This window comes from Loxodonta africana, chromosome 9 (genome assembly GCF_030014295.1).
Source record: "Loxodonta africana isolate mLoxAfr1 chromosome 9, mLoxAfr1.hap2, whole genome shotgun sequence".
In the NCBI taxonomy this organism is placed as follows: Eukaryota; Metazoa; Chordata; class Mammalia; order Proboscidea; family Elephantidae; genus Loxodonta; species Loxodonta africana.
In genome coordinates this window covers 98,347,826-98,363,477 of record NC_087350.1, presented here as the reverse complement: position 1 = coordinate 98,363,477, position 15,652 = coordinate 98,347,826, and the positions used below count along the sequence as shown (strand labels likewise).

At 38.0% G+C, this 15,652-nt stretch overlaps 1 protein-coding gene across 1 annotated transcript in view; it reads left to right on the top strand.

Moving 5' to 3' along the window:
- Window positions 1–15,652, top strand: part of ADAMTSL1 (ADAMTS like 1) — a 389,822-nt gene that overhangs the window by 176,907 nt on the left and 197,263 nt on the right. Inside the window, exon 10 of the mRNA XM_064290455.1 lies at window positions 13,860–13,910. Coding sequence (XP_064146525.1) covers window positions 13,860–13,910 — 51 coding nt within the window. The remainder of the gene's footprint in view (window positions 1–13,859; window positions 13,911–15,652) is intronic.

The following is a 15,652-nucleotide window of genomic DNA, read 5'->3' as shown; positions in this document are numbered from 1 at the left end:
CAGCCCTTGTTAAAGAGAAATCAGGACTTTTTTCCAATAGTCAGATTTTTTTTTAAAGGTCTTTTAAATTAAGAACTCCAAAGAGATACTTATACATATCATTGCTCGCTTTTTGGAAACCATCATTGGCCCTCTGATTACTTGCAGGATCAAGAACTAGGATGATGAATGAAAATTTCAGATGATGAGTAGTCATAGACGTGCAGGCTAGGAATCTTTTCGTGTGTATAACGCTTGCCTTTGTAGTCACACTACTGCTTGGAGGTTCTCTTAGGAACTTTGCTTAAATCAGCCTCAGTTTATAAGAGGATAACAAGAAAACTCTTCCCTTTTAGAGCTATTCATGAAGACCAAAAGATAATCCCTTTCCCAGCTTCCTGAATTTCTAAGGAATACCTCCATGTTGTTTTTTAAAGCCACAGGATACTAATTACATATATATAAAAGCCAAGGTTTGAATAGTTAAAATACTTCATGAGCAATATGAATACAAATTATTCTATCTTTGCATTGTAGGTAATGCAATATTAGTTTTCGTTTTTATGTTGTTACCTTTTAAAAATACATAGTCTTGTGTACTCTCTCTGCATTATATTCATGAATTCTAAATTCTACATGTGAGGTGAAATTGCTCTTACTAATTACCTCAAGGAACCATATGCCTAACGCACATGTGAACTCAGAATAACAGGTTTTCCTTAAGGAAACAGAAGGAATAGATATTTTATAACTGTAAAATTTAGCTGAAGTTTCATTTAGCTTCATATTACACCAGAATATTGTGTATTAAAAATTGGCTATGGTATAAAACTGAATGAGGTGTGAAAATTTTGCTCGGATTGCTTTATTTTGGAAATATCAAGGGTTTGAAGTATTTTTGGCCAAGATAATTTATAGTCCATGCAATTCAACCCTATTTTAAAAGTATTCTACTCATAATGTGTCTTTATCCATACCTGTAACAGGAATACCAGTAGGTGAAAAGCAGTTAATTCGGACAGGTGACCTCCCCTGTAGACTGTGAAGGTCTTATACACACTTCCTTGTGTGTATTCCAGCAGAAATAAGGGATTCACTTGCCGCAACTCCATAAAACTTTTCTCCCAACTAGGAAGAAATTTCAATGAAAAGATAAAAGAATTTTGTTAATTTTAAGAAAAAATCTAATAATCAGGAAAAAAAATGACTTTTTTTTTTTTCTGGCTTCTAATTTTTATCCAGTGTCTTTGTTCTCAGTTGGCATAACATTTTTGCCTGTTTTTCATTATCCAAAAACAAAAGACCATTCTCCATCCAAAGAAATCTTCCTGTGCAACGTATGCTTTTTCTATGCCATACGTTATTTTTAAAAATCTAATATAGCACAGGTATAAATGTTAAGACGGGTGGCTCTTTAAAAAGAAGAAAAATAGGAAAGGGCAAAATAAAAAATAAGTTAGAGGCAAATGTCAGGAAGCTGCTCTTTCACTGAAGAAGTAATTAGACAAAGCCGTACAAATTAAGACTTGCCCCTAGGAAAGGCTCAGGGGCACAATGCTTCAGTAGATATGCTACTCTGAGGCTAAGTTACTTCGGGAATGCTGTCAAATTCATTGAACTCATTTGCCTCACTGGGATCAAAGCAACCCTTGTGAAGTGAAGGGAGAATCAGGAGTTGTGGCCTGAGAAAAGTAGATAGAAGAGTCTCTGTAACGTCAGTTTGCCTTTCCATTAGACATGGAAAAATCAAAGCCCTAAGAGACTGTTCTGTAACTACGGATTTGATTTTCCAATGATAAAATTAAGAGTGACACGATGACATTAACCCAAGGCTGTTGTGTTCAAAATTAGAAACCCCCAAAAGGGAAAGCATAGAGGTTCTTTGTACTGATAGTCACATATATTTTTTTTATTTCAAAATTAATTGTCTAGCCATTAAGATACTTGTTGATTCTTCCATATCAGAGTGGAGTTTGGCCTACTATATATTATTTAGGCAACCCTCGGGGCATGGTGGTTAAGAGTTCGTCTGCCAACCAAAAAGGTCAGCAGTTCGAATCCACCAGGTGCTGTTTGGAAACCCTGTGGGGTTGCTGTGAGTCTGAATCAACTCAACAGCATTGGGTTTGGTTTTTTTATATATATTATTTAAAAGCAAAATCCCATTCAGGATAGCCAAGTTTCTTCCCCATCAAAAGAGGGAAGTACCATGGACAGCAAAAAGAACGCTAAATAATTAAATCTATAACCTTAGGCTTATCGCTTTGCCTCTCTGAACCTTAGTTTTCTCATCCACAAAATGGGAGTAGAAAGGTTGTTTGTTGCGTTAAATTATTGGTTTACACGCTGAGCACATAAACCCTGTTGTTACACAGAGTTCTTTTCATTTAATTTCATTTTATATATTTCGAAGTATTTTAAAACCGTAATTCAAAAAAAAAAAAAAGATTTTCAAATATATGAAACAACTCATTTTAACTTATTCTAGATAAGCTAAATTGTAAAAATTCTTGTTAACAATTGTAAAATGTTATACTACCAACATAAATGCTTTTTTGTGTAACCCTCACAATTAAGTTCTTTGTCCAGTTAACTGCCAAATAAGTGTCACAGGATTGGCAAAGTGAGCTGTAAAAACCGTTATCATTTGTAACTACTTGCCTGTGACTATCAGAATTATTTTCAATGCTACGCATCTAAAACCAAAGCAAACCAGAAAAACTGGATACGGTAACTACTCCTGATATGTAATTTTTCTGTTTACCAAAATAGCTTCACCGTTCTCATTAATTTGCTTTATAATAAGAAATTAGAATTTTGATAGTATCACTAGTATTAGTTTTATATACAACATAAAGCCTTTCAATGACTAAAACTTTTATAAATCACTTCTCATTATTGTATCTATGACCCCTTCCAACTTCCAGCCCAATGATTGTAAGTATCAGTTAGCGTAGCTTAGTTTATCTTATTATCTTAGCTTCAGGAAGTAAAACAACAGCTTCCTAAATACATGAACAACTTCTGGGAATTCTCTTAAATTTAAAGTGGGACCTAGTACAGGAAACCAGTAGCATTGAGAGTCTCTGTAATAGTTCACTCCTTCCATCTGCCCATTTTTTGTTTCTCATTCTTCCTTTTGCTCCTTCTCCTTTCTTTGCTTCCTTTTTCTCATTTTTGTTGTTATTGTTGTTGTTCCTTCTTTGTTTGCCCTCTCATTTTCTTCCATTTTCCCTTTTTTATACTCACCAACAGCATCCACTGGCTTCCATGATTATAGATTAGTCTATCTAGTGGTATCTTTTCAAAATATTTTTTTCTTGATTCCAAATGCTAATTTAGAAACATTGATAAATTAAAAGGCTGTAATGAAAGCCATAAAAATCACTAATAATCCCCAGTACTCACAGATAACCACTTTTACTACTTTTGACGTGTTTCTTTCCAGTCTTATCTGTAATGGCACAGATGAATTCTTAAACTGTATACAATAGCCACTTGGAATTCGATGATTGGGCACTTTTGGTGTCCACTCTTCTAAAGCAAGTGTGCATGTCCATGACACGTAGTAACTTATTATTTTGCTGGGGCAGGAATTTGAGTCACTTGCACTAAAAGACCAACAATTCAGTGTAGCTGACTGCCCAACAATTTCATGCCAAGAGAACTTTGTGGCTCTCTGCTGGTGTCATTTATGCAGTGATTAGTATGTACTAATAAAATAGTTTGGTAGCTAAAAGTGGTTTCAGAAAGGAAGCCATAACTTAGTGTTTATGATGGAAGTGAAGACAAAGTGAAGTCTAAAAGTTTGATGAATTTTAGCTAAAATTAAGAATGTTTCTCATTGGTGACTGAGAACTGTGACATCACTAACCCCATCATATGCTCTATACAGGGTGTGTTCTATGTTCTGCTGGTAGTCTCAGCTGGGGCTTTTCCAGAAGTCCAGAGACATGCCCCATCATGTCTGCCAGTTGTCTCGTGCTATTTAACATGTTTTCTGCTTCATTGACTTAACACTGTATTCTGAGTTCTTCCCCAGGTAGAGATCTAATCAAATGTAAACATCTCTCTTGTGCCTGCCGTACTATAAGCCTAGCTTCTGTCTTAGACCAAGGGCATTTTTTAGAATGCATTGCCTGCTGTTTAGTGCAGTGGTTTATGTCATCTTTGCCTCTTGGGTGAAGGGTCAAGTGCATCATATGGTCAAAAAGCCTCAAAAACATTTGCCTATGGTTCAGTAATAACTAAAGAGGCATAGTTTGAGTTTAGCTAATAAGCACCTTATGTTTTCAGAGCAGCGTTAGATGTCCATTATGTTTTATTAGGAAATGACTGGTCAGTCAGAATTTACAGCCTTGACCTTATATGTCTGAGTCTGTGAGACTTGTATGACTGTTAAGGCTGTCTGAGGGAAACTGTACAAGACACTGTGGGTGAGGAGATCAGAGAAACCACCTTTTCAGATTTTTTTTTTTTTTGGCACAAACCTCTAGTTTTCTTTCCAAGGCAGTAAGGAAGGGGACTAAAATTGGCAAGGGTTGGACAAGTGAAAAAAGCTCTCACTCATCACACTATCATGGTCACAATTATTAGCAAGCAAATCTGATTCTAGCTGCAACTGCGTCCAGATTTCTCCTCCCCTCAAGGAACTCAGATCAACAACCCTAAATAAATAAATGCCCAGACTTACATGCCCCAACCAGCGATTCTCGATGAGCTCAAATGAATTTTTTTTTTTTTTTTTTTTTTTTTTGTCCAGCTCCACGTAGTTTGTCTGTAAATTGCAAAAATTATCCCTGGCCACAGTCCAAATTGCAAATGGAACCTCAGAATTGAATCCTAATGCAATTTTAAAGAAACGCTCTTTGCGTAGTGAGAGGCAGTGTGCGTAGCGGGCATGTCAAAACCTGGATTCTCCCCCGAACTTGGTGACCAAGGAGTCGAACAGCAAAACAGCCTGGTGGTTAGGAGCAGGAGCTTTGGAGTAAAACAGCCGACCAGAGTTGCCTTTGGCAAATTACTTACTCTCGCTAAGCCTCGGTTTTTTTGTCTTGCAAAGTAAGGATAATAACAGTACTTAGCTCATAGAGTTGTCATGAGGAATAAATGGCATAATATATTTAAAGAGCTTAGCAGAGCACCTAATACATGATAAGCACTCGATAAATGCTAGTTACTGCAGCTGTTGTGATTGAGATCACGATTATGGTAATGATGTTGCCTCTTCAAAAATCAGCTTTCTCATCCATGAAAGAAAAAACAGAGCTCTAGTGTTCTATGTGGGTCTAGAAAAGTTAGTTTCATATTTTTTGTTTTAGCCACAGGAGACATATATTCCTAGGAGAATGTCTTCTTGCAATTAAATCGCATCTATCAGATTTTTAAAATATCATGACCATGAGAAATTAAGATAATTAGCATCCCCTGAAATCTCAGTTCACAAGTGTTTGATACCCCCACTTAACTATCTGTGAGACATTGCTATTTACATTGCTGTAACAGAAGGAATTCATGCCATGTACGTCTCCAAAAAGGATGACTCGGTGTTAGAACTGGAAAATGGTTGGTTTATTTAGCCATCAAAATATAAGGAAATGTTTTCTGATTCAACCATGGAGGTCGTTTGTTTTATTACAGTACGTGAATGATTTAGAAAAGTAACGGCTTTCTTCCTTTTTATCAATATCATTTAGATATACTGTTTTAAGCAATTAGTGAGTAAGCAGGAGGAACAACCACCGTAAAAAGCCCATTTCCACCTCTTTATGTTATTTTTCATGAGATAGAGTTCTGGCACTTCTTAGAATATATGATTGGACCCTTTCTAGACTTATAGACATACCACATATCATCCGATAATCAATTATAACTCAGTTATTGGGGCAGTTTGTCTACCAATTCTGTATATTATTAATAATAATGATCACTTCTTATGTTATATTTTAGACTTTATGGAAGTGTAGTTGTTTATGCAACTCTTATAATTAACTTGTGAGTGACTAGAACAGGCATTGTCATCATCCTCATGTTTAACCTCAATCTATCAGTTTGTAGCCATGTGACTTTAGTAGCTAAATAACTTCCATACTTAACTCCCCAGGCCTAAGTTTTGCAACGTGTAAAATTGCTGCCATAGAGTATCTGTGAAGATTAAATGAGATAATGCATGTAAAGCTCTTAGACAGGTACCGAGCACTTAACAAATGTCAACTATCATTATTAAATTGAGACCCAAACAGGTAAAATGACTTGTCCAATGTCACTTGTGTTGAAGTTTACAAAGTACTTTCACATCCATTATCTCATTTGAGTTTTACAATCCCTGGGAGGTTAGCAGAGAGGTTAAATTGTCTTGCCCCAAGTTAGAAAGGGCAAAAGAAAGAGCTAGTGTTTAGATTTAAGTGCTTCCAGACCCATAGCTGCTTCTATATTGCATAAATGCAGTCTACCTGATCCCAAGAGCAGCATTCAGGCCATCCTTTCCAGAGTCACCCTTGTCCTACATGATGCCTTCAGCAACCTTTGAGATCTGGTTCAAACTCAACCTAGATTCCCATACCCAGCACAGAACTGCCAACCATATCAGTGCAGAGTTTGGTGCCCTGGGTTTTTTAATTGACCACACACGTAGGTATGAAGCAAGCCTCTTGAATATAAGTGTAAATACTGCTATTCACTGAAACCAAACAGGGACCAAATCAGTTAGGATGATACAGGAAGAGGCCAACCAAGCCCAGGAAACAGATAACATTTTTAAGTTAATGGGAAGTATTAGCCCCACTTATTTAAAGCAGTTCAGAAATTGCATTTGTTAATATCAAGAATGGTTAACCACAGAAATGTAGATGTGAGCAAATTTTAATATTTTGGAATGAATGATCAAAACCTCTCTAGTAGTTAGTAATACAGCAGAAAAATAAACCTATATCTGAAAAATCTTTTTAGGTCCTGGAAAATGAAGCAGGGTTCTTTTGGTTTGCTTCTGGTATAGCCCAAGTAAATGAATGTTACCTACCAGTTACTATGGTTTTTTTAAAAAAATTGTTGTGACCTGTTTACAGAATATTTTTACATTTGCTGAATCCCAGCTTGTCTCTTCAAATAATAGGGGAGACTACTGTGTTTTCTGAATTCACCGAATGTTAGAGTAGAACAATTTTGAGATAATCATCTCATTTAGTGGTTTTCAAGCTGTGTTCCTCAGAGCCCTGAGTTCTGCCCTCAGTAGCCGCTCGAAAGAGGACAGGTAAGACAGAATTTGATGGGTTGGATTTCCAAGAACCCATTCTTCCTTCTTAGAACTCCTGATCTCATCCCATACTTACATTTGGCAGAAGACCAAAACAGAGGTTCAGATGTGACAAACTCAAGGTCACACAGAAAGAGAGAGGCAGAGAGGAGAACTGGCCTTCCATCTCCCAGCTCCTCAGATGTCTTTCCTCATTGTGCCATGTTCCTTTGTGCTCCGCCACTCATGACAGAACAAAGTACTTGTGTGCCTTCCAACTTTTTATCACCTCTCCTCTGCCCCATTCTCAAAGGTTGCTTAGGGAGTGGTTGGTCGTTTGCCCTGAACTTGTCTGGAGAAGATAGAGTACTATTTCTGTGCCAGCACTCCTTCCACCACCCACAATTTCATTCATTCTTTTATTGAATAGCTATCCTGTGCCAGGTTCTGTGCTTGGTGCCATGCAAAAGGCAAAAATGAATCAACTAGAGTATGGGCCTCAACACTATCCACTGTTCTGTACAGTTACTGTCTTCGTCATCTAGTGATGCTGTAACAGAAATACCACAAGCCAATGGCTTTAACAAAGAGAAGTTTATTGCCTCACAGTAAAGTAGTCTAAAAGTCCAAATTTGGGGCATCAGCTCCAGGGAAAGTCTTTTTCTCTCTGCCGACTTTTTCATCAATCTTCCACCAGACTAGGATCTTCTCCATGCAGGGACCCTGGGTCCAAAGGGCACACTCTGCTCCTGGCACTGCTTTCTTGGTGGTATGAGGTTCCCCCTCTGCTAGCTTCCCTTTCCTTTTCACCTCTTGAGAGGGAAAAAGTGGTGCAGGCCACGCCCCAGGGAAACTCCCTTTGCATTGGATCAGGGATGTGACCTGGGTAAGAGCGTTACTATCCCACCCTAATCCTCTTTAACGTAAAATTACAATCACAAAATGAAGCACAGCCACACAATACTGGGAATCATGGCCTAACCAAGTTGACACATATTTTCGGGGGGACACAGTTTAACCCATGACAGTTACAAAGCAATATGATATCTGAAAGATACATAAGGCAGGAAGAGAAAATCAAAAATAAAAGCTTTCCTAGCTGTGTCTGGGAGATTCTCAGTGATAGATACCCAGAATCAAGCCAAGCAAGCGAGGTGCACAGTTACCATTAAGCTGTCCTTTCTCTGCCTCAGCTTACCTAGTCACTCCTGCCTGCCAAAACCACCTTCCTAAACTGCAATTCCACTGTCCCGAACAGACTGCCTTCTCACAAAGATAGCACAGCTAGAAAAAGGACTGGGGTGAGACTAAAGATGTGCGTAGTGAGCGGCAGTTTATTTGCAGTTTCTTTCCCTCCTTTTCCTGTTTTATACCGTTGGGGTTTTTTGCTTTGTTTTTGTTTTTGAGTTCCTGTTTTAGTTCTCGATGGTAGTTATATTGCTTACCTTTGCATCTGCACACCAACGACATGAGCTCATTCCGTGACTATTTACTAATTGCCTGTTTGCAGGCACTGTGCTAAGAGATACAATAAAAAACCTATATGGATTCTGCCTCATGGCATTAGTTTAAGAGGCAAATGTGTACATAGGTAGAAGTTATTATATAGGTAAAAGTGATGACAGGAAGTTAAGGTGGTACAGGTGTTTGGAGGATGGAGGGAAAATTTCTGCCTAGATGATGAGAGAGAAAGTAAGGAAAGACTTTAGAGGCAGCACTTGACTCAGATTTCATTTGGGCATTATGGAGCCAACAACGTCCTTTGACTTGGGAAGTAGAACATCAGAGATGTTGCTATGACAGCAGTGGGTAGGTGGGATTAGAGGAGGCAAAGGCTTCGGGCAGAGATATCTACTAGGAGACTGCTGAAAAGGGGCCTAAACTTGAGTTAGATCAAAAAACCCATTGCCATCGAGTTGATTCTGACTCACAGCAACCCTGTAAACTCATTGCCATCGAGTCGATTCCAACTCATAGTGACCCTAAAGGACAGAGTAGAGCTGCTCCATAGGGTTTCCAAGGAGCGCTTGGTGGATTTGAACTGCCAACCTTCTGGCTAGCAGCTGTAGCTCTTAACTACTACGCCATCCTATAGGAGGAGGTGTGTTTTGGTGGACGTTGCTGTTGCTGAGGTGGCGATAGGTAGAGCTGAGTGTCTGTAGGGAACAAGGAAAAGAGAAGCAAAGATAGTCCTGCAGCATCTAGCCAGGATGGATGGGAGAATGGCAGCGCCCTGGACAGCAGTAGTGATCACAGGAGAAGCACAGTTTGCAGAGGGAGATGATGAATTGTCAGGGACATACTGAGCTGGAAAACCCTAGTGCATATCCAGCAGTGAGGCAGTCAGAAATGAGGATTTACAGCTCATGAGAAGAGGTCGTGATTCACTTAGGGAAGACAGTTGAAACCATGGTTCATTTTCAATCTCTCACTCTCCTTGTCTCTCTCTCTCTCACACACACACACACACGCACAAATAAAGCGCCCATAGGGTTCATTACATTAGAATTTTTCTAGTAGAGAAAGAGTTACCACAAAATGTAAATTCCACAATAGAGGAGTGTGCAGCCTGTTTTTGCCTTGATTTTGAGAGTCAGGGATATTCTTCTAAAGCAGCATCGTAGATCATTTCACCAGAAAGACTCTAACATCTTTGAGTAACACATAGGATGTGAGAAAGTAACCTCATTTCATCCAGTTATATCACATTTTCAGAAGTTTCTTACACTCCCTTAAGATTTTAAGTTTGTCTTAAATGTTCTAATTTTTGTGATTGTAAAAGGTATTCTAGTACAGACAACTTCAGAAATGAGAAACATAAAACAAAGAAAGCAAAATAACACCCATAATATAATAAAATCAAAATGCCAGAAATTAACAGATGTTAAGGTTAGGTCTTTTTCTAATATATGTATGTCTGTTTGCATGTATACAAATATATATACATGGGTATATGTATATACACACACATCTATATACATATTTTAAGAAAATGATAGTATAGATGATATATGAATATACAAATTTTCACAGTATTGTGGATTATATTGTACATTCTATTTTGTGTTCATTTTTTTTCAGTTTACACTACACTTGAGCATTTTTCCCTGTCCTTAAAAACAGTTCATTAAACTCATTTTTATGTACTTTGTAATATTTCATTATAGGAACCTGCCATAACACTTAAGCTTTCTCCTGCCATTTAACACATAAGTCTTGTGCTTCAAAAGGATGAGCAAGATGGCTTTCTGCTACTTTTTAAGAAGCCCAGATCTGCGCGTTACACTATATTACTCCACGGTGATCACTTCCTCCTCTTCCCCTTCTCTTCTTCCCACTAATCCCCCTGATGATGGGATTTTAGATGGAGTCAGGTCACTGCCCTGTTTAAGTACTGGAGTGGTAAGGATAGTTAAAAAAAGGAAAATGAGGAGTTTTCCTCCCAAACCAACTGTTTCGTTTATGTTCCCTTTTCAGCTGCTTTTTCATCATTTTTGCCCCCTTTGTGGCACAGTGGTTAAGCACTCGGCTGCTAACCAAAAGGTCAGCAATTAGAGCCCACCAGCAGCTCCATGGGAGAAAGATGTAGCAATCTGCTTCCATAAAGATTACTGCCTTAGAAACCCTATGGGGCAGTTCTACTGTGTCCTAAAGGGTTGCTGTGAGTCACAGTCAACTCAATGGTAGTGGGTTTGGTTTTTGTTTTTTTTTTTTTTGGTTTTGCCTCCTTTATGACTCCACACATATTCAAGCACATGTACAAGCCAGCAATACAAATCGAGACCTAAATATGGGGAGAATCTCTTAAAGTCTCTAAATGACATCCTTCTTCATCATTCTTCAAGATGTACAATTGGCCTAAGAAAAAAGCAAAGCATTAAAGGTAAGAATAGGAAATTAGGTTTGGTACAACTGCTTTCCCTTCTATGACAGTGTAGTGAAAGGCCAGGGCCATGGCGTGAGCCCCAAGAGAGAGCAGGGGCCATGTACACAAATACGCATTCGCGGGACTGGACAGAGCACCATTGTTTTGATATCTTTCTGTTTTTACAGGTGCCATAGAGTCATTTTCTGAGTCTTCACCATGATCCATGCCATAGAAAGACAAATATAACTGTAGTTTTGCTGAACTCAGGTTTAAAGCTCCCTGTTCAAACAAAAACATAATTTCTAAATCAGTCCAAAGCAAAACCCAACAACTTAAATTCTATGTAGTCCCTCTCTTATTTTCCTCCTTCTGTTTTGCCTCCTTCAATGTTTCTGTCTCCATTTTAAACATCATCAGCTGATAAATCAATTGACCGGGATCTGCAACAGTTCATTCTCATATTGAAGATGACAAATTAAAGGCATAAGTTTTTTCATGAGTAAAGGCAGTAATATATATTACTGCATTTACAAATTGACTAATTTCTAATTAGCATTAGTCAAGATACTGGGGTTAGAAAGACTAATTTCAGAGTCAATTTGATTTATTCCTTAACTACTGTGGATAACAAGTATATTTCCAAAATTATCACAAGAGTTTTGGAAGGATGACATTCTTTAAAATATAGTCTTTAAATTCCCTTAATTACTAGCCATAAGAACTACTGGAAAGAGGCCACATGATTCTAACAAAAAGCAGGATAAGCCTTTTATGTTCAATTTCTTGTGTATCAGAAGAAGGCAGAAGAGACTAGACAGTTTTCCTAATTCCAAAAACAGAACTGTTTAATGTCATATTCATTGTATTCTTGTGGTAAAGAGCTATAGGATTTTGAGTGTGCCAAAATGGAGCATCCAGTTTCATGAACCTTGTTACTGAGGGTAATAAACACAACAGAAAAATTTACTCATACAAATAAGTACAAAAAATTTAGTCACATAAAATAGATAGTATTCCAATAAAATAAATAGTATTCCTCCTGTGAATAGAAATCTCTCTTTATAGCTTTGTTTCGCATTTTCTTTCAAACAAATTTGTCTTATTATGCTTACCTGTCAGGAATTTCTTCAAAAACTACCCAGTCCTCTTTTTTCCTCCCCGCCTTCCTTCTTATTTTCATGAGTGCTATTTTTCATCTTTCTGATCCAAAAAAGTACATCCAGCTCACTCTTTCTCTTTGGCTGTCTATCCCAAAGCTTAGGTTTGCTAGCCACATAAAAAGAACATACTATAACTTTGATGAGGGGATGGGGCTAAAACTAATTTCTTATTTATTTAAATTTAAATATAAACATTAAATACATATTTATATGAATATATACCCATCCATCCCAGGAATACAGATAGAAACATAGGTTGCTTCACTATTCCAGAAAGGGCTTCCTATCATTTGTCAGTTGCACAATGAATGTCTTCTGTCCATGCCCTCCCTACAGTGTTGCCTCAGGGTGCCATCTGTGTACTAACCGCACAAGTGTTCTATCCGTCTCCCACTCTTGATGGACAGTCTGTTGTATTACTTGTCTTATCAGAGACCATGAGTCATAAATTTTCCACAAGCCAGGGCACTAGGTCTTAGCAACAAGCCAATCTTACCAATTGGAGGTATTAGTAGAAAACAGCGAGGTAGGTGAGTGTAGTTTATTGGAGCCCCAAAAGCCTGTATGGGCTCCTGTTGTTGCTGTGGTTAAGTGCTCGGCTACTAATTGAAAGGGCAGTTGTCCAAACCCATCCAGCAGCTCCGCAGATGAAAAGACTTGGCAATCTGTTCCCGTAAGGATGACAACCTAGGAAACCCTATGGGGCAGTCCTACTCTGTCCTATAGGGTTGCCATGAGTTGGAATTGACTCAGTGGCACACAACAACAAAAAGAAAGACCTCTAGGGACTTCCACACAGCCGATGTCATTACTTGTGGCTCTTTGAGCTTCTACTTTCCAGTCACCAAACCTCCCAGAGCTGCTCAGGGTACTAGATATACTCACAGCCATGATAGTCACAACCACCACCATAACAGCAATTAACACTATATAACACTTTATAGACCACAAAATTTTTTCTGTGCGTATTTACTATTTAACAATGCTACCATTGTTTTGCTAGGTAACTTGCTTTTTCTGATAATTGCCAACTATGTTTAAGAGTTTCCCCCTCCCCTTATAAAACACCCAAGTGGCTGCTTTCCAGGTATTAGTAAAATACTTAGATCTGCCAAAAGAAGAAAGCTATTTGCTAATGCATGCTACATAGTATTGTCAATCCCAGGGTACCTAGTTGTGCGTAAATAGCTCTCTCTTTCATCAGAAGTGAGACAGTAACAGTAATTGCTTGGTGAGCATCTGGAAGTGACATTAGTAATGATGATAATAATAATGACCTCATAGGATGTATAACTTGGGGGATTAAAGAACATTTACAAGCTTATTGTGTCATATTTAATGATGAGGTGCCAAGTTTTCTTGCCACCACCCTTTCCAATGGTATTTCCTGCTTGGATCAGAGAACTAATTATACTAAGCGGTGCCCTTTCAAAGAACTTGCCCCATTCCTAAAGCACGTGCTAGCATAAAGATGTTAAACTGTTTTAGTCTTGTATTTCAGCCTCAATTTATTAATGTTGTTTTGCATTTGTATAAAACGATTTGTATAATGTAATCATTTAGTGTTTATTTTATTGTGTGTACCTTCTACTCAGAGGGTTGGCATTATTGTTCCTAACAGTGACGGATACAAGCAGATCATGCCTTATGACCTCTACCATCCCCTTCCTCGGTACGTAAATCAATCATCCTGATGCTAGATTGCTAGAATTAGTAAATCCATCTTCTGCTGCTGCTTTGTTTTGTTTCATTTTGTTTTTAAGTTTCTGTGTTGTGTAAAAAAAAAATAATGATAATAAGATGGTAGATGGTATATTTTGCAATCCACCCTGAGCTCTGCTTTTGCATAATACTGGCCTGCTCAGGTTGTAAGCTTGTCGTTCAAAAACCCTTTTAAGATAGGATCATCTTACATTGAATTGGACACAGTAATTCACTCTGATTAGATACAGTGTATGGGTTTATGTTTTGTCTTTTCTTTGCCTCCCTTTGTCCTTTTCTGTGTCCTCTGCAATAGGACCCTAGTCATTAAAGCATTGTTGCTAACTGTTGAACACTGCCGCAAGTTATTGTCGCAATACCCACAGATGTGGAATTCCAGATGTGGCCTTACCCTGCATGTGGATGTTAAATATTCTCTTTTTATTTCAATGAAATTAAAATTAAGTACAAAAAAACTTTTTTTTTTTCATATTCTTGTAGTTCGGGACATTTGGGGGAACTTTTTTTTTTCAAACCATAAAATTCCTTGTGCTGCATTGCTTTATGAAAGTACAATATTTTTAAAAGCCAGGAAAAAAATAATGTAAGTACTTCAGGAACTTTTTAAAGAACTTGTTCTCTTTATTGACATGTTCAGAAGAAAACTGGAGAAGCTGAAAAGTCAGCTAGCTAATGAGAGTATCAGCTGCCAGGGTGAAACCAGCTCCACAGGTAGCAGAAATTAGAATTGGGATTCAGTAACCACTGTGCTAAGAGACTTTCGCTCTATTCTCTTTGCCCCTTTGGCCCTCAGGGAGTCAGCTGCTATGTAGAACAAAGAGTTTGAATCAGACCATAAATACTCGGAATAATCTACAATAGTGTGCTAAATCCCAAACTAAACTAATCCTAGACAGTAATTTGTGAACTGTAAAATATAGCAAAGCTTGATCTAAAATCTCCAAATCCCTCATGAATTAGAATCCAAATAGAGACTGATTGCGGTCTAGTCCAGCTCTCCAGTGAGCCTGCATCCTCCCACTCCTTCCCCAACAATTACACCCACACACCATGCATATATATTTACACAAATATGCATATATGTAAATTGGCTTGGATATGTGTTCACACGTACATATCCACACACATATTTACATATATATTTGCATATAAATGTATGTAATACATATACACCGCTGAAAGTTGCCAACCAGCCTCTAGTAAATACTTCCAGTGACTGCCTGGGAGCTCACTTTTTACCATTCTGATGGTAGCATATAGAGAGGGGGATTTGATTTGTATGATGTATGTCGTTGTTGTTGTTAGGTGCCTTCGAGTCGGTTCTGACCCATAATGACCCTATAGGACACAGTAGAACTGACTTACAGGTTTATAAGGAACGGCTGGTGGATTTGAATTGCCAGCCTTTTGGTTAGCAGCCAAGCTGTTGACCAGTACACCACCAGGGCTCCATATGATGTATACCCAGTGCCGTTGAGTCGACTCCGACTCATAGCGACCCCATATAGTTGGACTTTATTTTTAAGTTCTTTCACTAAGTGGTTACCTCATTAGTCAGCTCCTTTCCACTTACCTAGGGCTGTTCTGATAAAGACAATAAACAACATTAGTCTGCTCTCGATATATCATTATGCTTGTTTGATCCAGAACCAAACTTATTAAATTTCTCGTCGAAAAAAAATTAAATGGGAA